The following is a 24,448-nucleotide window of genomic DNA, read 5'->3' on the forward strand; positions in this document are numbered from 1 at the left end:
AGGCCCCAAAAAAAAAAAAGGAAAAAGAAATAAATTCTGCTTGCGGCCCATTCCTTTTCCATTCACTTCACACTAATCAAAGAACTGCCAATCAAGCAAGAGAGTATCGTGGACAAAGCAAAGTCATGTCAAATAATCTGAGATCTAATTGATCGTACATATCCCTTGACAAACTTTTAGCAGGAGAAAAAGTTGTAGGGGCAATGCAGGACAAGCCAAGGAATTCAATATGCTCAAAGCTTCAAGCCTTCTTCCCCGTTACCTTAGCAGATGCTTCCTTCAGTACCTGAATGCAAAGAAGTTGCAGGACACAGCTATCAAGCGTCATCACCTGGCATGTTGACTCAATACTACTTTTCTCCTCACTTCCTGTCCTTTCTTCATGCCCAAATCCTTCTTCCAGATTTGTTAGTTGGGAAGAACAAAAGACAGCTGATTAGCAGTCTCTGCAGATTCGACTCTTGCCAATAACACAACATACAATAAAAAGTCAGTTCAAAGATAAAAAAAAAAAAAAAGTAGTAGATTTTACTTACCTCCGGATCCAGTTTGATGCAAAAAAGAGCTCTGAGCATTAACCTGACATCTAACCACAATGAAGAATTAATTAGGCTAATTTAACGTTCTCTTTTTCCTGCGAAAGAACAAGATTCTGAAGGTACAAAACAGATTTTATGCTATTCACGTACTTAGCATCTACATGGGACGAATTGCCATCAATACTTGAAGTAGCCCCAGATGGTGATGCATCTTCATCTTGGAGACAATCCGTTTCTTTCACATTCTCTCCGGCTTTTGAAGTCCCATTAGTGAATTCCTTGCAATTATTAGACTTGTCTTCCTCATCAGGCGTACAAGTACACTTCCGACATCCTGAGGATAATTTTGAAGCCTCAGTAGTGGATTCCTTGCAATCACTAGACTTGTCTTCCACATCAGCTACATAGATAAACTTCCCACATCCTGAGAATAAGCTTTTTCTGCAGCGGGAACGCTCTCTCCAATGCTCCAGTTTTCCATGTTCAGATACAGGGAGATCAGAATGTTCATCTTCCTCCCTGGTAATGCTTTGCAGTTCTGATTCTGGAAAACTGTGACCATGCATTGACTTCTGAGGTTTATACCCCCTATTGCAGTGCTCAGAAAAATTTAGCATACTTGACACTGGCGTAACTTTTTCCAACTTACGTTGGTGGGAATCATGTTCTTCTGATGTCAGGTTGCAACAAGGTGAGCAATCAGCATGCACATTGGTACCTCCGGATGTGCCAAAGAGATCTTCAATCCAAAGTCTGGAGCTTGGATTTGTATCATATGTCCTGGGATAAGGATTATGACGTGAAATTGTCTTGCCAGGATCATATGCTTCCTCAAACAATCGGCCATTCTCTGATTTCAACCTCTTCTCAGAAGTCATTTTTGAGTTATCAGCTGGTTGCGATCTTGATGAATTTGAAATCCTAGTAAGCTTTCCTTGCTCATTTGTGTTGTCCCCTTGCTGGTTAATCTCCAACTTATTGCAGGTTTTTACTCTGCCATACATAATGTTTTCACCACAGATGTTCTCTGAGCAACCAAAATCAGCACTTTTCGGTGTCTGTTTCTCAGTTGAGTTCAATGTGCCTTTCTTCGATACACCCCCCACTGAAAAGAGAATCAAAAGGTATGTATAGTGTATTTTGTAGGGTGATAATTAAGCCAAATATCTACTGCACCACTAAATATGACCTGCGCTCGACGAGCATGACTCCTCACTGTCAAGAAATTAATCGAGATGAAATTAGTTTATAGAGAAACATATATGACATTTCCAGACAAGAACAGCCAGGTATAATGACCTCAGCAAACTCAAATTGTCTCTTGTATCTTCAGTTTTGAAGCATGACCATGTGGGTTGGTAATCAATATCACCAACATCATGGTCTCTGTGAACTGGAGATCTCCTGCCAATATAAAAGTTATGGAGTTTAGTAGAAACGAGCATGCTGGTGGAGATGGGCTATGTTATTGAACTTTCTTACCATGTCATCTCCGGAATTGTGGAATCATGAAAGTTCTCTGAGTTCTGGCGCTTCACATATAGCTCAGGTGAATCTGAAAAAGAATAAATAAATAAAGAGAGTAATAAAGAAAAGAATAAAAAAGGACATAAAACATGGAGGGGCGATCACTAACTGATAAACATTCAAGTTTCTGGTATGATCTAAACAGTAGAGGAAATGAAGACAACAGAACAACAGACTCCAAAATCACTGAAGGAAGACTGAGAACAAAAATTAGAAAACTTGAGAATGAACTCCATAGCTGAGAATAATAAAGCACCTAATAAAGAAAAGCAGCCAGCAGCTGAGGAAGTGCAGAATAGCTAAATCAGAATTAACAAATACAATAAAGACAACCAAAGAATGGGACTGAAAAGCACCTCTATGTCCGAGTCTCTTTGATTTTCTCATTGTAGTCCTACACAAACGCAGTAAGACGATTAATCTATATCAGATGGTACTATATGCTTTAGTCAAATATAGGTCAATTCCTGTATGTAAAACCTGCTCTTCTGTCGATAAGAGCCTTGAAAAGTAAATTCTTCACTCCTGCAGTCCATGGTATAATAATCATCAGAAGCATCTTCTTGATCCATCCAAATGTTGCAAGATGAACCAAAAGCACTCTCGTCAAGAATTTTGCCAGTTACAGGCCTACAGGTTGCTGGATGACATTAAATAAATAGTAAATTAAAATTTATTACATTAGAAGAGCCTGAACATGAAGCAAATGGGGATGCCAAACAAACAATGAAGCGCATGGTACAGCATGTTCAATAAATATTTAGACCACAAACCCAATTTTTTTACTTCTGTATATAGGTGTTTCAAAACTCTAATCAAGACTAGCTAATACATCTCCCATCTCCCCCAAAAAAACAGTTTGCATTAAGAATGACAATGCTTCTTCAAACTGATGTTAATAGCTCCCAAACTAAAGATTGACCTTAAAGTCCTTCCAAAAAAAGATGCAGAAATATGCATTACCATCCCAACTGTGCCTATTTCTCTCTGTTTTGTGGAAGAATGGTTCATCATTCTGAAAAAGATCAGTAAAACCATTATCATTGTCATCAAATATTGAGAATTCTCTGGTGTCCAACAAATCTTGCTTTGGCTTGCTGAAAGAACCCAATATGTCCTTTGAACAGAAAGAGTGCTCCACAGAACTTTTACATAAGGGCACATCAACTTCCTGCATCATAGCATCCTGCATTACATCAATCAAAATACTTACTCCATGATATCAATAATTACAAGGAATGCTGGAGTCAATAACAAACGAAACATCAAGAGCCATACATGTGGAGGCAGAATGCTGAAAAAGCATGTAACTCCTTTTAGCAACAATTTTCAGAGCTACCATAATGTCATATCAAGGCACATATATATAGCTCTTTGTTTTAAAATCAACAGGTATTAAATCACAAAGACCAACACAGATAGAAGTCAGCAACAAAGATCAAATGCAATAAAAGATGTCTATAAGTTTTTCTCTATTGTGATACTAGGCACAGATAGCACCCGTTAGTTTCACAGATAAGCAAGAGTACAACATAATAAGATGCTCCTTTTAGTTTCCTTTCTGTAAAAGCATGATCATATGTAAAATTGAATAAAAGAAATCCCGTCCAGGCACTCCAATTGAGAATTGGTAAGAAAAGCTCCAGTAAAGAAATTTAAAACTGTTGATAAGATTTAGATTATATATTCACAGATAAATTTAAATTTCAGACGAACATCACTGCTAAATTTAAGTTTCAGATGAACATCAAGAAAGAATAGAACATTAGAAACCTTAGCGAGGGATTAATGACTAGAACTTGACACTTCAAGAGGGAATTTGACATGAAAATGAAGCATTGACTCTTTTGACAACGAGATACCATGTTACTGAATATAGATTTTCAATACATAGTTGACGAAGCAATCTTTTGACAGTAGAAATTAGGCATCAGCATTTGCATTACCAATTCAAATTCAAGGTTAACCAGCTCGCTGTTAAGGTTGAACGAGTCAGCAGGCCTCATAGCTTTTGATGGTGGAGAGCAACCATGCAAGAAGTTTCTGCAGTCAAACAGCACAAACTCACTCTTCACACAATGCTTCAACTGTGGCTCTTGAGAGATTAACTATAAAAATGAGAATAAACCTATAACTCAATGATGCTTATGAAGAGGAAGTTCTGAATGCAGAGGCGGAAACTGAAGTATTTATGACAGCAAATGGTGAAACAGGAAGGGTTTTTCTAATGATGGATTTTGATAAGCAAGAATATATTTGATGGCATGACAATGGCATCCTCTACTAAAGAAACTATTATGAATGCAATTCCATTAACCATCCATAAGGGCTTGTGGATGCCTAAGCAAAGAGAAAGCATACAAAAGATAAACATCAAAGCAATACATTGATTTAAAATATCAAAGCATACATTAGTTGAAATCCTTAAGCAATGCTAGTTATATGAAAGCTACATGAGTTAAGCTCTGCCCCCTTTCTTTTCTTCTCTCTCCTCATTCACCACACTTTTTCAGAGTCTTCCCACCCCCTCCTCCAGTGCACCTCCCCCCTCTCCTATCCATCTTTCCTCTATTTGCTGCTATCATGTTTGGCGGTTGCTGATCAAGATGACCTCTGCATTGATGGGTTATTTGCCAGTGTTTACTGGGACTTGGCAGACAAGATAATGAAAAAGAAAATGAAGTATTGGAAGGAAAAGGTGGTCACATTGATGTGTTGTGTTAGCGTATATTCTACCAAGACTCTATATCATTTTTCTGATGATGAAATATTATCCTTAAAAATGAAGTAGATAAAAATAAGATTCTCCAAAAGCAAGATTATAGGAAGATGCTGTAAACCATTGCATCACTTAACATGATTTGACCACATGACAAAACGAGGAATTTTAATACCTCAGGTATGTACTAGGGCCACATAAATACATTGGCTTAGTATTAAGAGTTGACTCAGAAGTACTCCATTTTAAGCTAAAGTATTTGATCTAATGATTGAGCTCCAACAAGCCACTAAGTCAGTACAATATCCAGGTTGTCAGAATTTGGCATAATATGTGGGAAGATATTCAACTGAATTAATGCCAAAAGTTTGTCAGACTTTGTTTGCATGGGATTTAGATCTAACACCACCACTACAAGTCAGATTAGTTTGTCACTGGGTCCAAATTTAGTCTGCACCAATTTTAGTCACTTCTCAAAAGATTGTTCTCTGTATCACACTAAAGATATCTTACCTGCCATGCACCTCTGGTGCACGAACTGGCGTATGAACTGGAGTCTCCATTTCCACTCTACCAACACCTGATAACCAAGTGCACATTCAGTTACATTGGTGCATCATGCATCATGTATGTTCATAGAGATCATAAATGCTCAATACGTGGATAAATCTATTGAACAAAGTAACGAGAGTGACACTGATCTCAAGTGACAGTGGGTAGTAAAAGATTAAAGCAAGCATTAATCCTTTCCAATTCTGAACTATCATTAATTTTAGCCAAAACACGCCTGTTTGCTGAGAAAATTTTCTTTTACTTCTAATCACATGCGTCTGCAAATACTCAACTAAGCCAGACACGTATAGAACTCAAAAGAAAATTTGACAAGCAGCACAAACTGGAAGCTTACAATCTTGGTACTGAAAAATGTAGTTTCTGTTTCCTTGTTGAACAATTAAACTTATTAGGGAATTGCATTTTCACAAATAAGGATAAGAGAAAAGTAGAATTATCTGATCAGCCTTGTACATTGTACCTTCAATTGAAAATGCAGCATGAGCTTCATGTTCTAAACTTGAACCAGTATGGAGATTTGGTTCATCATCTCCAAGTATGTCCATCATACCTAGTTCTGTAAACAGTTCAGGAAAGGAAATTACATAATTAATGCAAAGATACGAGATCCATATAGCTCTTTACTTGAATACAACGATTGGATGGTTTTGACTCCAAATTTTGCTTCTGGCATCCCTTCTTTCTTTTCTGACATTCAGTATACCAGTGCAGATTGTAAATGCAACTTCATAAAATGATATATATTCAACCAAACTTTTGTTACCTTGATACCCTGGGACCATTTTTATATGATTTATCTTGTCATCATCTGAGTTGAAAGTTCTTGCATCTTTACCAGAAGTGCTAACCAACATCCTGATAGCATTGCAGGTGTTAATTATGCTCAAGACTTTCCAAAAAAAAAAAAATCAGCAAGCATGAAGATCAATAACTGCTTAAACTTGGCAGTCCAGAGTGGAGAACAAGTATATCAATGACTACTCAATAGCCAGCCAAGATTATTTTGTGATGCTGAATAATCACTTCAGAATACTACCAGTTCAAAGAATACTTGTGAATGCGAATTTTAAGATATAATTGACTATTTGTAGTTTTAATTACTAAACATTATTTTGTGAATATACTTACGTCTTTGTGTATGAACTGCCTGGTTGATAGCTTGATGAAAGTCCTATAACAACACAAATTTGGGTACTATTATCTCCAGCCCTCAGATTAGCAGACAAGCAGAGAAACTTGATCAAAAGAAAAAAAATTCAATTAATTTGAGCAGCATACTTGCTTCCTCAGCTTCAGAGGGGCCGGAAGGTGTGAATTTGTTAGCTTGAAAACATTGTATTGATTGTGGACACTTGAGTGCTTGATAGTTCAGAGCACGGTGCTCTGTTTCATCGTTTCCTTGCATGGTCAAGAAAGGACTCAGGAAGCATACACAGACATGTCAATTTCATCAAGGCATTAGGCAACTTAAGCATGAGACGTCCAGATCAGACACATAGGATGACCACAGCACCCAACAAGCAATAATGAAGTAGAGCACTCCTGAAGTTTTCAAGTCTAACAACTTTATATTCAATGATAGTAATTAACAGGTTCTAGATATAATGATGCAAATGATTTGCTGCTCTAGTAGATTCACTACCAACTGATGGACTTCAGTCATGCTAAGTCTCATCAGCAGAATTAAGTACAGGTGTAAGCACCCAAAGGGATAGAAGTCATTAGCTATACTCATTTAAAGTCACAAACCCAACTACTTCTCACAGTAGCACAAAAATTGTAGTTTACTAGCATGCAGTATTTTATATTTAAGGAGGAAAAGTAAAACAATAAAAAGATCTGTTGAAGTTTAACCGAATCTGACAGTTGACCAGGATCTCCTATCCTGGGAAATGGAACTGTTAGGTAAAAGAAATAAAAATGCAAGCATGCCCCATCATTGTTTCCCATAAAGTAGCTCAAAGGGAGAAAAAAAAAGGCAGCCCGTAACCCTTTAAGAGTTGGACTAGGAAAAAAAACAAACAAACCTAAAGGGTAATTTGACTTGTTCTGTTGCACAACAGTTGATAAGTTCTGAAAACTTAGAATATCCAGAGATCTACTATTTTCAGCATGCTGCCCATGGATATTGTGCTCCTCAGAATCTTTCCTCCCTCCGGTCGCTTGCTGTTGCCGCCTTTTCTGCTCAAAGTAGTGTTTTTGCCTGTAATATTAAAGAATATGTAGCCTATATTACTAATCACCCAATAAAATCCTTCAAAGTTCTTGACAAGCCATGACATGAGCAGAATGTACATTTGACAAGGGCTTAAAACTGTTTAAAAACAGTAAGAACCATAATTTCTAATGACCTTTTCTGCGTTGACATTCTTGTCTGAAATTTCAGCACGCCCCAGAATCAGAAGGTTTTGTTCACCCATATATGAAATGGAGAGGAGGACAAAAAGATTAACATGTTGAACTGCACATAAAAAAGCTCAAAGATGTTCCACCTTGTCAATCTATATAAGTGATGTTATAGTACAATCATATAGGACTTTCAATATCTTAGATGCAAGCAATTGTTTCAAAAACTTTTCATCTTTTTAAATTTTTTGTTATTAAAAGTGCAAAGTTGTGAATGGTTAACAAATTTTAAACGCAATCTGACTTGTTGAATGCAACTTCACTCGAAAGTGCAATATTTTTCAAGCAATACAGCTTCATGATCTTGTTTTACATGTTTGTGCTCATGCATGTCTCACCCTTTTTACTTTCTAGAAACAAAACTGAAATGATTTCCTAATCGAGAATTTTTAACAGGAAACAGTGGCAGAAATTTTGACCGTTTTTCAAGATTAATCTAACGTTTACAATTCAAAAAAGTAAAGAAAAGAAATTTTCGCTAAGAATTAACAAAATAAAATCTAATACGACATCAGACTTACGGAAGTCACTTTCCGCCGAGATCCGCCCATCCATTGCAACATTTTTGAATATTCAAATATCTTTCTAAAGCCACAACCTATACAAACACCCAAAAGCTGGAAAAAATAAGTAAACCAAGACAATGAGACTAGCTACGGGGAAATAACTTAATACCAGCAACTCTGGCAATAGCACCATATATAATTAAGCTCTGAGTTCAATTTCAAACACAAAGCTTGCCAAAATGTGAAATTAGTAATTAAAAAAAATTAGTCAGCTACACTAGCTTATTAACGAAAATAACAGATAGGCATCATTTCTACTTCTTGTGTTCACGAATCGAAATTCTGTATCAATGCAAGCAGTTGAAATCAAACGGGAACTAGTGTACAGTAAATTTACTTGGGTCCTTGATTGTTACAATAACAAACTTGGTGATGTAAAATCAGGATATTCTCTAAAACCTAACGAATCACTGGTTAGCTATTTCGCTTTTAAGAACTTAATTACTTCAATTCCATAGGCATCGATCACAATCCGGAAGCAATCACGTAGACGCGAGTATGTAGCGGGGAAGGTCTCGGTAGTAGTTAAACAGAATTTGAGGGAGGTTTCCGGAGTCGTAAATTACCTAGGCGGTGATTTCACCGCCAAATAGAAACCGAAATGCAGGACAGCAGGAGATCGACCGGAGAGATTATGCCGCTTTCTATCAAAATGCCGGCGGAGAGAAGCATCAGTTTGTACTCCTTGTTTAAGTGAGAGGGGACGCGGGAGTTATTTCGTGCTGAACGTTTCCAATTACTATGACGTATTGAAGTGTTTTATTCCTTTAAGCAGCTACCACTCGACGTATTGTTTGCAACAAAAATAAAATAAAACTTCTAACAATTTCATTGATTAAAAAAAAAAACTTTTTCCCCTTAATTTGTACGGTGTGCTTTTTCCATTAATATAAACTAAATTTTGTTAACTAATCACTTTACTTTAGCACAACTAAGTTATGATTATATTTTGTTTGATTAGTTAGTGAATTTTAAGGAGACAAACTTGGCTTCTTAAGTATTGAGTAACTTGGCATATATTTCAATTCCGTAGGTCAAGGATAAATAAGTCTTACAAATTCTATGATTTTTTTTTTTTTGGAGAATAATTCTATGAAGTTCATTGCGTATGTCGATATCAGTTTCCATGAACCTTTTTTTGCCACATTCACCCATAAAATGGCCAAGCTATTCATGAACGATGTAAAATTTTGTGACCAAATTGTAATTCATTATTAACTACTTGTATAGTTCCGTAACAATAATTGAATATCATTTATGGTTTTCACATGAACAGTAATTGAATTCACGCTACTATTGTGAAGTTGTGCAAATAAATAATAATAATAATAATGAACTATAACTTAGTTCATAAATAGTTGTATTCTGCCATTTTTTCCAATTATACATGTTATGAGATTATTTTTCTTGCTAACAATTAGGATTGTTAATGAGGTTGGGTTGGCTTATACTAGTTTATTTTTTCACCACAAAATCCAATAAAGAGTTAAGCACGGGCCTTAAAATGTTCAAATTCAAATGGATCAAACCGATAGTGCTATTTCTTTTTTCTTTTTCTTTTTTTTTGGTTTGGGGGGGGGGGGTTGTTGCGAGTGGAGGTAGTGCTATTCAATTTTGGATACATATTTGTCTTTATTATTATTCTAAAGGGGGGTGGCGAAGCTTATCAAGTAAAGCTAATTATTGACAAAATAAGTGAAAGTCTTTAGTCATGACTAAAAATAGTACCGAATAAAGGTTTTGTATGGTGTGAAAATCTGAATTTGCTTTATCCTAGTTGAGAAAATTATATGCTGTGACTTTTATAAATCTTTTGTTGGGGAAAACGAACTTGTACAAGTCGACAATGAGATATTTCGGCACCGCTGATTGAATATGGACAAGGGCTTGGCTGTGTGGAAATTGACGCGGTTCATCAAAATCTTCACCGCACAATGAGAAGATTTTTCGTCCCCGAATGCATGCGAACAATCATCTGTATCATGATCTTGAAAGTATCCTTCGTGGCCATCAACGAGTTTGACACAAATTCCCAAAAGTAAAGGAACGAGTTTCGCATTTTGTATATGGCGGCGATTGCCGGATTGGACTTTTGTTTGTGGGGCGGGTGACCGATGCAGCATGGCCCATATACGCTGTGCACTCCGCAATGGTTCTTCGAGGGCATTAAACTCTCAATGTAGTCAAAGTTAATAAATTCGACTCGACAGAGGATCAGATCAATAGGTCACTCGTTAGATCAGTGAACCGCTGATTGAACCGGTGAGTGGGTAGTAGTTTAATATTTATAAATATAAAATAATAATTTTAATATATATATAAAATATTTAATGAAGTGATTTTAAATACTAATTATCGTACTTAGAAAGATATATAATGAACATATAAATAATAATAGAAAATTTCATTTCATTTCATCATACTTTTACATAAATAAATAATATAGTCAAATATAAAATAAAATTGTGTCACTTGTTTCCAAAGATATAGTATCATTTTTTATTATTTTATTTTTATTTAAAATAAAATAAATTTTCAACTACTCAAATATTGTCAGTTTTAAAGTTAAAATGATTAATTATATAATAAAAAAGTAAACAATTTTATTTTAAAAAATTTAATTATCAAATAAAAACTAAACAAGTGGTAAAATCTTATGCATATTTAGATGAATATCCAATATACAAATATTGTCAAAAGTATATATATATATAATTTCAAAAACAAAGACCAAAAATTTTTTTTTTAAGAAAACATAGTATGAGTAAACTAAAAAATTGGACGAGTTTCTGATTGAACCAGCAGGTTAAATAAGTTTGATTGTGTCAACACTTCATCCGATCAAACTAGAGATTGGGCCCGACTTGAGATCCGGACCACCTGGCCAATCGGTTCCATTGTCGTACCGGGCTGGATTATGTATTTAGAAAACAAGTCAATATACAATGTATGTACTGATTTGCACTCGATGTATTGAACCGTAATGTCCACATTCGATGCATTTGGTCCCAGCAGCAGGCTCCCTATATAACTCGCAGATTGCACAAATATAGCATTATAGCCCGTGAAATTTGGCAAAATGGAAGAGAGTAGTGTGATTCTGCTAGATTTATGGGTTAGCATTTACGCGACGAGGGCAAGAATTGCATTGGCCGAGAAGGGGATCAAGTACCAAGCTCAGGAAGAAGACTTCGTTTATAAGCAGAAAAGTAGCCTGCTTCTAGAGATGAATCCGCTTCACAAAACCGTCCCAGTTCTGATTCACAACGGCAAGCCCATTTGTGAATCCCTCAACATTGTTGAGTACATTGATGAAGTGTGGAATCACAAACCTCCATTGCTCCCCGCCGATCCTTACCAAAGATCCCAAGCCAGATTCTGGGCTGATTACATTGATAAGAAGGTTACTATTACATCCTCTCAACTTTTTGTTCTTTTTAATTGCTGTTCCCTTGTTCTAATCAGGTTATATCCCAATCTATATTATGCTGCCTATATGGGTTCTCCGGTGGTCTCCTGTTTACATATCCCTGCTAATAATAATAATGTTTGGACGGTTCAAAAAATCTAGGAATGAACAAGCACTGATAATTGCTCTTAGCTTTTCTCCTAAGGAATTTCGTAATATAATTTTCGAGAATCGCCTGAACTCCTGGTAAACTTTAGAACAAATATATTGACTATAATTCTGGGGCTTGGAATGTAGGTATCTTCAAGGAATATATGGGGGAACAAGGGGGAGGAGCGGGAGAAAGCGAAGACGGAATTTATAGAAGCTTTGAAGATTTTGCAGGGAGTGTTGGGAGACAAGACTTACTTCGGTGGTGATTCATTCGGCTTTGTGGATATAGCTCTTTTACCCTTTTCTATCTGGTTTTATACCTTGGAGAATGTTGCCAACTTCAGCGTGGAGGCTGAGACTCCACAGCTTGTCGAATGGGTCAAGAGATGCAGGGAAAGGGAAAGTGTCTCCAGCTCTCTCCCTGACCCTAAAAAGGTCTATGACTTCATGTTGCCAATGATGCAGAGAATGGGTCTAGCATAGCCGGATTGGATGGATACTTTACGAGGATTGAGGAATAAAAGGGAGGTTAATGCAGCTGATGCAATTTCCATTTCAAATGCAATGTAACTTTTTTTCTTTTTTCTTTTTTCTTTTTTGGGGGTTTCTGTTGGAGTATGTAATGTTTGCTTATATGGTGGCAATAAAAATATGATTTGGCCTTGGAGATTGCTTTGAGCCGTGATTAATATTGAACGTGCTTTTTAGTTTAGACTCACCTCAGCAGAGGATATCATTACTCTTTTATCTTCCTTATCATTTGATAATGGGTTGGATGGATTAGAAATGCAGTCATTACCCTAAAATAGGCTGGATTTATGAATGAAGAATAGCAGGAAAAGTACTTGGCTCTCTGCCTTCCCCTGTTCTAGAGACTTTTTGGACCAACGATCCATCACTCGAATTTGGGGGCAGGAACGATATTATTTGATTTTTGAAAAATTTACTACCTTGATTGGCCAATATATATATATATATATATATATATATAGCTCAAATTATAAGATGTGCTTCAAATTTAACATGCATGGGACTAACCCAAAAAAAAAAAACCAAGTTTGCATTATATTAAAACTGATTTACCTCTTGAACAAAATGAATGATTACATTTTATTGAAATGCACAAAATCATTTTACTCTGCCCCGCTCTCCACTGCTAATAATTTTGATGCTCTAGCTTGCAATTGTGGGTCTTCTAGCTTCATGGGCTTCGTCAGTCTATATTGGACTTCAACTTAGAATTTGGACCCGCTTTGAAGTTAGCTTCGACATTGGTCGCAATTTTTTTTTAAGGCGTATGGGTCCATTTGGTAGAAACCAGGATGATTGTGTTATTCTTAGTACTAAATAGGGGCGGTTTGGTAAATAAATGTAACCCTAGCATTCTGCTCCAAATCTTGGCTATAAATAATTCGGGCTGGAAGTGAAAGACGGGCAGCTGCGAATTTCTTCAAGTCGTCTTCTACTGTTGTTAGCTACAATCTTTTCAAGTGGCGCTTCAATTTCTTGTTCTGCTGAAATTTTTCTGGACAACGGGAACTACTGTTTTCTTTAATTTTCTATTCTTTTTTTTTTTTTGAATTATTGGCTGGAAATCTTTGTGCTTGTACTATGAACGTGAATTTTGACCATTTTCTAAAAAAGATTTAGAACTGATTAGACGGGATCCGATCTGTGTACAATAAGCCGATGCTCTGGATAAAATAGAATGAAGGAAGCATGGTAGTGTGCACAGAGAATGAAAGGGTCGTCATGTCTGCTCTCTCTGATGCTTAAATGATTTGGGGGCCTGGATTAGACCCACATCTTCAATTCTGTGACTTTGTTCAGTTCCTATCTTATGTTGATGTTTTTGAAGAGGAAAAGAAAATTGAATCAAGTTCTACACCTGTGCTCATTTTTTTTGTTTTAAAACTTTTTGGGTTTGTACATTTTGTAAAATGAGCAGCTTTTTATCTGTACAGAGTTCTTTACCAACTACAACTACCTTTGGAGTAGGTAGTTGGGGGAAGCCTTTCAAGGAAGGCTCTCTGGTGGTGGTGCAGATTAAGGGATCGAATCACTTGATTTGTATTTCACTAGCACCCATTTGATCCACCATTAGATAGTCCCTTCGGTTTTCTCTTGGTTCACTCTCTTTCTTTTTAGTATAGAATAGGAGTGGATATAAAATAGAAATTATCGTGTCTCAAAAAAAAAAAAGATTAATGGGGTTTTAAATGCGTCATTAATCAGGTTTTGGGGAATATCAGTTGATATTGATCTAATACGTAGGTTTGTAAGTTATTTGAGATATTTTTACTGTAGTACTTTTTGTGATGTGATGTATATGAGAGTGATGTATATGAGATAAAAAGGTAATTGAGAATATAAAAAAATGTATTAAAAATTGTAATGATGATGTAAGCAAATATATTTGAGAAAATAAGCAGCTGTCCAAACAAACTCTGCACTCTTTCCAATTTGGAACGTTAGATTGATGATCCATCAGCTCAACTGATAAATCGTATGAATGATAAATCATTACCATATAATACTCGGAATTGAACAAGTTGTTTGCACCGTACCCGGAATGATTAAAGCTTGCTGAACATGCTGTGCGTGCGGGATGAGGACTGGCGGATGGTTTGATCAAAATTGGACACTTGAATACTGAGTCAAAAGTCTCAGAAAAAGACTGGGCAGCTCTAAAGCTGTTGGTATTGCTTGCACGGTGAAGTCGAGCAAATCTGAGATTAGAAGTGTTGATTGAGCCAGTGGGTGGCGGATGACTACACAACTAGCACATTGGTAGATGGCAGATGGTGACAATCAGGGACGGAGCCAGAAATTTATTTTTGGGGGGCTGAAGTGTATTAAAAATTTTTTTTGTGACGAAATAAATATATTTAATAAGTAAAATTTAGAATCAATAATTATAAAAATAATAAAAACATATAATTATACATACCCAAAAATTTGTTATTGATTAACACTTGAAGTATTGGTAGTTGTTGCACTCGAATAACGAAGAGGAGGCAATTGCATTCTGCGAGTCTTCATCCGTTGAAAACGCTGCAATATTTGCTCATTTTCAATTGTTGCAAAAATATCCTTCTCGATGTATACAACCAGACAGTCATTCATCCACTCGTCTCCCATTTTGTTGCGCAAATCAGTCTTGACAATATTCATTGCAGAAAATACTCTTTCAACAGAAGCAGTCGCAACTGGTAGAACTAATGCCAACTGGATCAAACAATAAACCAATGGAAAAACTGTATTTTTACCAGTTTTAACCATTTGTTGAGCAAGACTTCCCAAATCTCCAACTTCTGAAAATTGAGGATCGCGTTGCACATTATAAATATAATTTCGAAGTTGAGACTCAAGATATAAATAATCGTTACTTGAGAAGTCTTCAGGATATAAATCAGCAAGACGGAGTAGTTTCTGCACATTTAAAAAATTCAATTACGTCCCAATTTATTGATACAATTTAAAAAAACTTTAAATTTTTCGTCAAATCCCTGAATCTGAACGAAGCAGTAAAAAATAATTTAGTTTAATGCCTGAAATGGACAGGACTAGAAACAAGAGGTCTATAACAATTTCGGTTTCACGGGACGTGTACTAGAATAGAAATACAAAACAAGAATATATTCATTCCATGTACTATACTACTATCTGTCCATATGCAAGCCTGTGGGCAACATTCAAAATTTGCGGGTCAGTGGGGTCACCAAAATCAGAGCAACAGGATCTGGAATTCGTGGCTCAAGACATCATCACATTCACCTCTATGTTAATTATTAACTGACTCTACATTCAAAATTTACAGAAGAATTGATAATTGTTTTTCTTTGTCTCCTTTTGTTTATATGTAGAACGTGAATGTTTGTTACTATACAGGGGGTTTTCCGGCGGCTTGGGGGGGCTTAAGCCCCCACCAGCCCCCCCTTAAATCCGTGCCTGGTGACAATAATAGCCCTTTTTTCCTGCCGAAGGAGAAAGTGTGGCAGGAGAGAACTCGTTGATCATATGATTCCATGCAAACTTGGAAGAGACCCCTAGTTAGCGTCATGAGTCGAGAGTTTGGTACTGAGAATGATTTAGTACCGTCCGACAAGGACACAATTATGTTCCATGATATTTGACGCGTGAAATGATATATCGGACCCAAAGGACGAAGGAGAAAAGAAAAAAAAAACCCATAGAACGACCAATACTTAAATCCTAGACCTCGTCTCCCTGCATCATCATCTTCTTCTTCCTTTTTAAATTTTTATTTTCATTTTTTTTCGGGGTGATAGTTGGGCTGGGGGCTGGGTGCTGGACAGCAAATCTTTAGCCATTTAGTTGATGCAGTACATGAAAGGGTAAAAAGTTCAGAAAGTTAAAACGTAATGGGCTGTAGGCATGCTGTTCTTTGACTTCGGTAATGCTTATATCAGATCCTGATTGTACGACAGATTTATGGCAAAAACGTCTTTGCGAATACATAGATTGTGAACGAATGTCTACACATTAAAAGAGTTTCAAAATCACACACTGACAATTTTAATGTAATTTGCAATAAACCGATTTTATCACACAGTTACAATCACGTCTAGAGGGATCTTGGCTTCAAGGCAATGGTGGAATGCTTCAAAATGTGCAAACTGAATTGTCCACCTTTTTCTGCGGTATCAATCTTGGATTGCCCTGGAGGAGGCAACAGCTCAAAATTCTGCACCAAGCGTCCCAAAGTGATACCAAGAATTGGCAATGCAAGGATGATTCCAGGGCAGCTTCTCCTTCCAACACCGAATGGAAGATATCGGAAGTCGTTGCCATTGGCATCAACGTTAGACTCCTCTTCCAAAAACCTCTCTGGTCTGAACTCCTCTGGCTTCCTCCAGTTCTCTGGGTTGTTTGCGAGCCACCAAGCGTTGACCAAAATCTTGCTCTCGGCAGGAATATCATACCCGCCCAGCTTGGCTTCATTGAGGTTCATGTGAGGCACCAAAAGAGGAATTGCCATTCGAAGTCGGAGGGTCTCCTTGACCACAGCCTGAAGGTATGGTAGTTTGAGGGTGTCGGGTTCAGTGACTTGCACACCAGGTCCAAGCACGGTATCAATCTCTTGTCGCAGTTTCCTCTGGACTTGTGGGTGGTTTACCAATTCCGCAATGCCCCATTCAATTGACCACAACGTTGTCTCAATAGCTGTTCATGAAAATTTATTTAGTACTTCAAAGTCGTCGCAGAGTTTCAAGTTTCGGAAAGTAAAAATCTCAAGTGTGTCATCTGATCTTTTTTCAATCATGCTTAGATGTTCTACTCCTTTCATCAAATTTCATTTCAGGCAAAAGGAAATCATATTGTGGGCATAAAGATGAGCAGAATTCTTTATAGATTGTAAAGCACTCCCAGTAAGTTAAGTAGTGATTCCAGTCCAAGGTTGCACCATTCAAGGCATGAATCAAAGTAATTGTTGAAGAAGGTAGGTTACACTAACTAATAACAAAGTACATTAAATAAAGGTATTTAGAGAAGTTAAAAATTAAATATATTCTTCAATTAAAAAGTGTACTATAATTTGAAATGAATAAAAAAATAAAACAAGACTAATCAGAGTGAGAAACAGACAGAGAAGTATAATTCTACAGCTTCTCTAGTGTTGATGATGCACAACAAACTTGGCCAGACAATTTTAATTGATGAGGGAATCGATGAAAACAGAGGCCGAATCACAGCATCAGAAATGAATATTGCAGTAGATGAGAAATTTCTGCAAATGACATCCAGATCTTCCAGAGAAGGCCAAATTTAAGAAACTTTTACTTCTGAGTAAAAGGTGCATGTTAGCCTTCTACTTCTGAGTAAGAAACCCTTTTTTTTTTCAGAAAAGGTAAATGTTGGCATAAAAATGTGACAGGATTGCTTCATGTACATGATCTTTATTTCAGTTTCATTTGACAATCATATAATCCACTACTACATTCTTTTACAGGCGGAAACACAAAAAAGGTATACCAAACATTAGTTACTTATCCAGCAATTCGTCAACTCCAGCCGAAAAGGTTTAAGTAAAAAGTGGTTCATAATCATTGGATTTCATTTACTTACACGTTTGGTGGTTGGTGGCTGAGTAGGATGCTTCTATTAGTGCGCTACTGCTAATAAACTAATGGCCATCTAATCTAAGATGAAAGGGCGCTTATCCAAAGAAAACAGTTCATAAAAAGATCCAAAGTGGGGCTGGGTAACATCGATGAAAAAGTTAATGAAGTGAGAAGTTAACCTACCGGCAACATTGATGTTTTCCACAATGTAAAGGACATTGTCCTCGTTAATCTCTCCCTTCTGCTGTGCTTCAAGAATATGATCAATGGCACATTTTAGGCTGTTGCTATCCATGCTTGTTGTGCTTGCAAGCTTCCTGCAACCCAAAAATACAAAGTAAGAAGCCAAGCTATTAAGACTGTGACTATTCATTTGATTCCAGTTTGTGCTGCAAAACAAGCAAGGCTGAAAGAAAAAAAAATGGAAAACTAATAATCATACTTCATTTCTGTTTGTTGAAAAAAAAATAATACAAATCATTTCCAAGTCCTAGGAAAACATTCCCACAAGCTATCCATACCTCATATTACAGCAAGAAGTACCAATTTTGTTTTTTCTAGTTAAATAAACAAGCAACGCTTATCTTTTCTTTGTTTGTGAGAGGTTGTCACGGTCAAACGCATAAACGAAATATCGCTAGAAAGTTTGAACACGAATCAGCCGACCCGACGTCAAAAGGACAACAAATGCATAAGACAAAAAGATTCACTGAGCCAAAAAAAAAAAAAAAAAAAAAATTCTTGGATCAAACTAGACATCCCAACTCCTAAGGGCTAAGATGCATTTACAGGTCAGAATCCAGAAACTCCTAAACTTTTCTTTATTAGCACATCTCCAGAAAAGGGTTTTCCCTAAATACTCCATCAATCATAATACATACTCTATCCAAATAATACTCTACAGTAATTATTCCAAATAATAAATATATCCTTAGTTAATCTAGGAGACTTTTAAAAAAAAAAAAGTGCTACTTATGTTAATCAAACTACATTAGATCAATGGAGTTTCAGATAAGTAATGTATGAAGAGAAAAGTTCAGAAACTAAAACTTACTTCCTTTCGTCAACGAAGTGATCCTTGAACAGCTGCAGTCTCCTCTCCTTAACCTCCTTACAGATCTTCAAGTAACCCCTCAAGAAAGGCCTCAAGATGGGAATGAAATCACCGTAATTATATTCGAAGCTCTGAGCCAGCCTACTCCTCTCTCCGTTCAAAGCCTTAAGCTTATTAAACAGAGGATCATCCTCGCTCTCAAATCGGTAATCAAACATGATTCGGTACATATTATTGTACATCATGAGCTGCAACCTCCTCCTCAAGACAATCCCATTGGTGGAGGATTCAGGGTTCTTCTTAACATCCTCCACGACACGGGCAACCTCTGCCTCCCAACCGTGCCTATACTGCTGAACAACTTTGTTAGTGAAAAAGGGGACAGTCATAATCCTTCTCATCTTCCTCCAATGCTCGCCGTAGACGGTGAAGACCATATCCTGGCCTTTGCCGGTGAATATATCAAACACCACATTTCTGGTGCGGGAGCCGAACTCCACCCCCTGGGTGTGCAAGACATCTTTGGCAAGTTCAGGGGATGATACCACCACAAGATTGCGCTGGCCCATTCTCAGAAGAAAGATTTCTCCAAATTTCTTGGCGTAGTCAGTGAGGTTGCGATGGTTCAAATCATCACCAATTTGTAACCAGTTTCCGAAAATGGGAACTGGGATTGGGCCTGGAGGGAGCTTGAATTTCTTGCCCCGTAATTTAGAAACAACGATGGCAACTATGATGGCTGCAAACAGTCCCAAAAGGGTCTTCTCTAGCAGGAGAAGATCCATGACGGTGTGGAGGGCGGTTTGTGATGGAATCAACTGAGAGTGGGAGGTTTGGTTTGGTTGAGTGGGTTGGGTGATGGAGTGGAATTGGTGCCGGAGTGACTATAATTTATAGCAGGGTTGGGGGGCAGTTGTCTAGTTGTCTTTTTTTTTTTTTTGTGGTTTCTCTTTTTCATTGGAGGAGGTAGGTGGCGGATGGAGTGGTAGTAGTAAGTAGTAAGTGGGGTCGGTGAAGGTGGGTGGGCCTTTGACGGCGTCAGAATTTTTGGACGTCGAGAAGGGAAGATAGAGGCGAGGGGCGAGAATGGTAGGGGGAACGATAAGGGAGTTGAAACTTGCAAAGGGAAGTAGGTGGGCGGGTTTGGTGAGCGGGAAATTTGCCAATATATAAGTTGAAATTGATTAACTTATTTTGTCATCATGGTTTGTGCGAGGTGTGGGGACTGGGAACGATGATGTCAAATTATTAGGTGCTGCAATCAAAAGTTGCCGTACCTTTGATTCTAATCCTCGTGGGTCATCAGCAGGCACGACACTTTTTGCTTAGATTGTAAATTTTTAACCAAAAAAAATGTTTACATTTTTCATAGATACATTTTCATCAAACATATATTAAATTATTACATCACATGTTTTTTTATAAAATTTTCAAAAAAGACAACCCAAACACAAGATCTAAAACTTTAGAACGGAGAATTTATTTGGATTAGTATTACTTCTCGTATATTATATTATACAAGTCGAATGAACTCTACTCATTTTAGTGCTCAATGACAAGTGTTTCAATTTTTTAAGCTAAAAATGCTGGAACGTGGCAGAATCAACGACAAGTGTTACAATTAGTTTGCCAAATTAATTACGCAAGTGTTACGCCTCAAATGTTCGTGCCATAAATGCGGAAACGCGCCAAAATCAGACGGAATTGACGAGGGCTTACGAGCCTTTAGCAAGGAAGCAAAAAAGGAACATTGCCGCCGATATAAGTCGAGAAAAGGACCGACCGCTCCCTTGTCAAGTAAAGGCCAAAGGGTTGTGCATTCTAATCTTGATGCCGGTACGAGCATTTTATTGATAAATGAACTCTTATAAGTGACTTTAATTTCAAAGGGAATGATTTGACTCATAATGATAATAGGAGTCAGACACGCTTGAATTTTTTTCCTACCAAATAATGCACTATCTAATTGTCTACGAAAAGCCTTTTCAACAACAAATAAATGAAGCAAGTAATGCACTTTTTTTTTTTTTTGCAACTTCACCATTTTGTATGAATGACAAGGAAGCACTTAAAATCAAATTTTGAGTTATTGTATCTACGTACACATCATTGTGGGAAAATTTATTCATAATCACATGTAACACATCCTAAATAAGTACTGCCCTACTATTTGTATAAGGTTTCTGTTGAACCAAAACAGGTTAATCCTACGTTTGTATCACTTTTGACATCCACTCATCAGGAATCGAATATCCGTAACATTTAATTCACAATCTACCGGTTGATTTCCTGCTATTTAACCGCAGGCATGTGTCAGACATATCTTGATAGCATAAAAAGGACGTGTCAGACATATCTTCACGTGGAAATAAATTTTGTTGTTTAAATGTTACGTAGATACAAGTGCATCACAGTGATTTACGCTCTTTAGAGTGTAATACACATGTCACATCAGCATTCTACTTTCTCCTCTTTTATTATACTTTCACTCGCAATGGATTATACTCCATAATGTGTAATAGCATGGGTCCACAATTAAATCACATGTTTATTTTAATAATGCATAACTCATATCCCATAAATTAATAAAGTAATTTTTAAAAATAATTTTGTTATTTTTTAAAAATAAAGTATTAACTTTCATTAGATTTTTTATCTTTTGAATTTTTTTATTTTCTAAAAATAATATTATTAATTTTTAAGTTTGAACAATATATCTTTTGCTATCTCTCAAAAATAATATATTGTTATTTTTTTAAAATAATTATGCAAACAAATTATGATACTTGTTGCAATCTAATTATTATAGAATTTTTTATTTTCTAAAAATAATTATGCAAATTTAGTGTACCGTTGAAAAAAATTAACGTTGAAATCATCAACATTTGCTGGGCAAAATTTGAAGGAGTCCGACATTTTTTAATGGGTGGCCCACCCATTACACGTGTCATCAGGATGATGCATATAATGGGTATTACACGGCCACAATAGGTGGCCGTGTAACCAACCCATCATTACACCTCTCGTGCAACTCCGTTGGAGTTGCTCTGAGTGTACGACCGTCTAACAAGTTTATCGTACACTCTTCGTAATTTGATATAAACTCACATAAGTTTGGTGTATATGAAGTACGATCATGTAACTTTTGTTGTACGTCATAAAATATAATAAAATAATTTATGTGTATACATCAAATTATAGAGCAAAATACAATAATCATATAAATTGTACCTAAAACCAATTGTATCTGCTCCAAACCTATACATACATACGCACGCGGGCTGCAATCTCCTTATAATCTCAGACCAAAATTTTTTTTTAAAAAAAAAGCCACTAAGGACGTGTAATTACGGTGTAAACATGTTTAAAAAATAGTAAATTGTCACCACAGAAAGACCAATTCTAATGTTTTGAGTCTTGAAATTCCAGAAGCACAAATGCCATGAATCTCCACGTAAGACGGCAGCATTTGTCTAGATCCAAAAGTTAACTGGCAAGAATATGCCGGCCATAGTCAAAAGCTTTTTCCCGCATCCATACAATGGAAGATTCAAGGGTACTGAAAATATTTTCGTCTGCGGTTTGAAGAAAATGGAATACTCGTCGTAGCAAGTGAGATAATATGTTTAACCTACCAATTAAATTTATTTGTGTTTCTCTAATTCTAATTAACAAAAAGAAAAAGAAAAAGAAAATTTGTGTTCCCGGCTTATCCTTTAACCAGAATTAGGTTAGAACTTAAAAAAGTACAACTTGATAAGTTGAAATCCTAATAAATATAATACGTATTGAAACAGAATTTAAAAGCTAATCAAACGTCTCTCCACTTGCATATGATATAAGTGGATACCGGCCTCCACCACAGCAGAGTTGAAAGCTACATACTCTCCTACATCACAAAACTCTCTAATTCTGACATATGGCATCAACTGTTATTTTCGTAATTGCCTACGTTTGTTTCAACCAAACACCATTTCCCATCCGTCGCGGGAAAAGAGGCAGCATTCTTCTTCGCGTTAAATTACAAAATTGTAAAATTTTTATTTAGCTTGCTTTCGCGTGCAGGGTTTCAATGCCGTGCAAGCGTAGAGCAGGACAGGACTCGTGTTTTCAGCAGCTAGAAAATAATTTCAGAAGGTGACATGAATAATTATGCATGTGTGGAAGCATCCGAATGATGAAAAGTTGAAGGGGGCCCTGCGGCTATGCTATTTCAAAAGCGGAACTCGACCGATCGCAAGGAACTCAAAACCAAATTTGCTAGAGCTGTTCTTTGCTTTAATCAGTCGTCTTTGTTAACATATACAACTGCAATTGAACACTGTGAAAGAGAGACGTAAGGTCCAAGCGAAAGTGGGTTTTTTTAAAAAAAAAAGGTGGAAGTTATCGGAATTGACTCGAAAAAAAAAAATTCATGCCTTAAAGATTTGTATAGCGTGTATTATTAAAGTTCTGTAGATGTCAAAAGAGTTTAAAAAATTTTATTGGTTTATTTTGCAGTCGTTCATATGTGATCCGTTCAGTACATCACCCAGAAAATACGTTCTACCTAATTTCAGCGGTTTAGAGGAAAATTTTATAACACGAATTGAAGTAGTCTAATGGGTACGGTTATAACACAACTTTTCATGAGAGAGTTCAAATTTACATATAAAATCACTAATGAATATGAACAAAATTTAAATCTTTTCATTTTCAACATATTGTGAAACATTTATCTTACACTCGGATCAAATATATCTTCCAATATATATATACAAAATGACACAATTGGTCGAGAAGGAGAAGAGGGACTAGATCCCTGTCCATGAAAAGAAAAGAAAAGAAAAGAAAAGCAAATGCTCATGGTATTGAAGAAAAAGCAGAAACGTAGAATATGTTGCATGGAGAATTGACATAAAAGAAAAGAAAACTGTCAAATTTTAATGCCATATCAAATTTAGTGTTAATTACCAAAATCTCCCTTACAATACAATGATTGGTCCCATGCCCGAAGCTGAACTTGGAGGGTAATATAGGAAACTCAGATGTGGTATTGGGGTATTATTGAGAAGTTCTGATGCGACATTAAGATAGTGAAATCAATTATCCTTTTCAATTCAAAAGAGGTTTGAACTGGCCATTATTTGTATCACAAATATATTCTTAAATTTTTTTTTATTTTTTGAACTATAATAAAAAATTTTAAAAAGTACGGTAATCTAAAAATTAGTTTAAATTTTTTTAAAATTTTAAAAAATATCTCAAAATATATTCTAAAAACTCTTCTACTTTTAAATATCCCAAAATATTTTTTAAAAATATTCCAAAATATACTCTAAAAACTCTGTTACAGTAAAGTTTTTTTCAAAAACACCATAAAAAACGGCTAATCCAAACGGTTATATCATTTTTTAACACACTCGGTCGTCATGAC

At 36.2% G+C, this 24,448-nt stretch overlaps 3 protein-coding genes and 1 non-coding gene across 8 annotated transcripts; 2 read left to right on the top strand and 2 right to left on the bottom strand.

Moving 5' to 3' along the window:
* Positions 1–26: 26 nt before the first annotated feature.
* Positions 27–9,129, bottom strand: LOC113712211 (uncharacterized). 5 transcript variants are annotated; one of them, XM_072061509.1, is made up of 20 exons: positions 8,897–9,128; positions 8,286–8,362; positions 7,710–7,732; positions 7,386–7,561; positions 6,637–6,756; positions 6,487–6,529; positions 6,122–6,213; positions 5,983–6,045; positions 5,819–5,914; positions 5,299–5,365; positions 4,013–4,109; positions 3,030–3,252; positions 2,547–2,706; positions 2,423–2,460; positions 2,022–2,094; positions 1,839–1,943; positions 1,729–1,754; positions 690–1,644; positions 537–579; positions 27–460 (listed from the first exon to the last, which is right to left on the bottom strand). In XM_072061509.1, exons 2-20 carry the CDS (start codon positions 8,325–8,327, stop codon positions 437–439), a joined length of 2,466 nt encoding a protein of 821 aa, XP_071917610.1. In that variant the 5' UTR covers positions 8,328–8,362; positions 8,897–9,128; the 3' UTR covers positions 27–436. The 5 variants fall into 5 exon arrangements, with proteins under 5 accessions (XP_071917610.1, XP_071917609.1, XP_071917600.1 ...); XM_072061508.1 differs by having other exon boundaries at positions 537–586; positions 8,897–9,127; XM_072061499.1 differs by having other exon boundaries at positions 27–579; positions 3,030–3,237; positions 8,897–9,129.
* Positions 9,130–11,306: 2,177 nt separating this feature from the next.
* LOC113712244 (probable glutathione S-transferase parA) lies at positions 11,307–12,559 on the top strand. Its single transcript, XM_027235574.2, has 2 exons — positions 11,307–11,733; positions 12,037–12,559. The coding sequence occupies exons 1-2, from the start codon at positions 11,410–11,412 to the stop codon at positions 12,373–12,375; spliced, it is 663 nt and encodes a 220-aa protein (XP_027091375.1). The 5' UTR covers positions 11,307–11,409; the 3' UTR covers positions 12,376–12,559.
* Positions 12,560–13,598: 1,039 nt separating this feature from the next.
* On the top strand, positions 13,599–13,700 carry LOC113719425 (small nucleolar RNA snoR100). The gene has a single exon (XR_003454886.1). It is a non-coding gene; the product is annotated as a small nucleolar RNA snoR100 (small nucleolar RNA).
* Positions 13,701–16,344: 2,644 nt separating this feature from the next.
* Positions 16,345–19,942, bottom strand: LOC113712254 (trans-cinnamate 4-monooxygenase). Its single transcript, XM_027235587.2, has 3 exons — positions 19,033–19,942; positions 18,162–18,295; positions 16,345–17,079 (listed from the first exon to the last, which is right to left on the bottom strand). Exons 1-3 carry the CDS (start codon positions 19,815–19,817, stop codon positions 16,481–16,483), a joined length of 1,518 nt encoding a protein of 505 aa, XP_027091388.1. The 5' UTR covers positions 19,818–19,942; the 3' UTR covers positions 16,345–16,480.
* Between the last annotated feature and the right edge of the window lie 4,506 nt (positions 19,943–24,448).

This window comes from Coffea arabica, chromosome 1e, assembly GCF_036785885.1.
Source record: "Coffea arabica cultivar ET-39 chromosome 1e, Coffea Arabica ET-39 HiFi, whole genome shotgun sequence".
In the NCBI taxonomy this organism is placed as follows: domain Eukaryota; kingdom Viridiplantae; phylum Streptophyta; class Magnoliopsida; order Gentianales; family Rubiaceae; genus Coffea; species Coffea arabica.

Coding starts and splice junctions, on each gene's coding strand:
- LOC113712211 (XM_072061497.1), bottom strand. CDS start 8,327: ATGTTGCAATGGATGGGCGGATCTCGGCGGAAAGTGACTTCC. Junction 6,757..7,385: donor CAAGTCAAATTACCCTTTAG/GTTTGTTTGTTT, acceptor TGACCATGCAAG/GAAACGATGAAACAGAGCAC. Junction 580..689: donor TCGTCCCATGTAGATGCTAA/GTACGTGAATAG, acceptor GTTAGATGTCAG/GTTAATGCTCAGAGCTCTTT.
- LOC113712244 (XM_027235574.2), top strand. CDS start 11,410: ATGGAAGAGAGTAGTGTGATTCTGCTAGATTTATGGGTTAGCATTTAC. Junction 11,734..12,036: donor CTGATTACATTGATAAGAAG/GTTACTATTACA, acceptor CTTGGAATGTAG/GTATCTTCAAGGAATATATG.
- LOC113712254 (XM_027235587.2), bottom strand. CDS start 19,817: ATGGATCTTCTCCTGCTAGAGAAGACCCTTTTGGGACTGTTTGCAGCC. Junction 18,296..19,032: donor CACTTCGTTGACGAAAGGAA/GTAAGTTTTAGT, acceptor TTTGGGTTGCAG/GAAGCTTGCAAGCACAACAA. Junction 17,080..18,161: donor GGAAAACATCAATGTTGCCG/GTAGGTTAACTT, acceptor TTTCATGAACAG/CTATTGAGACAACGTTGTGG.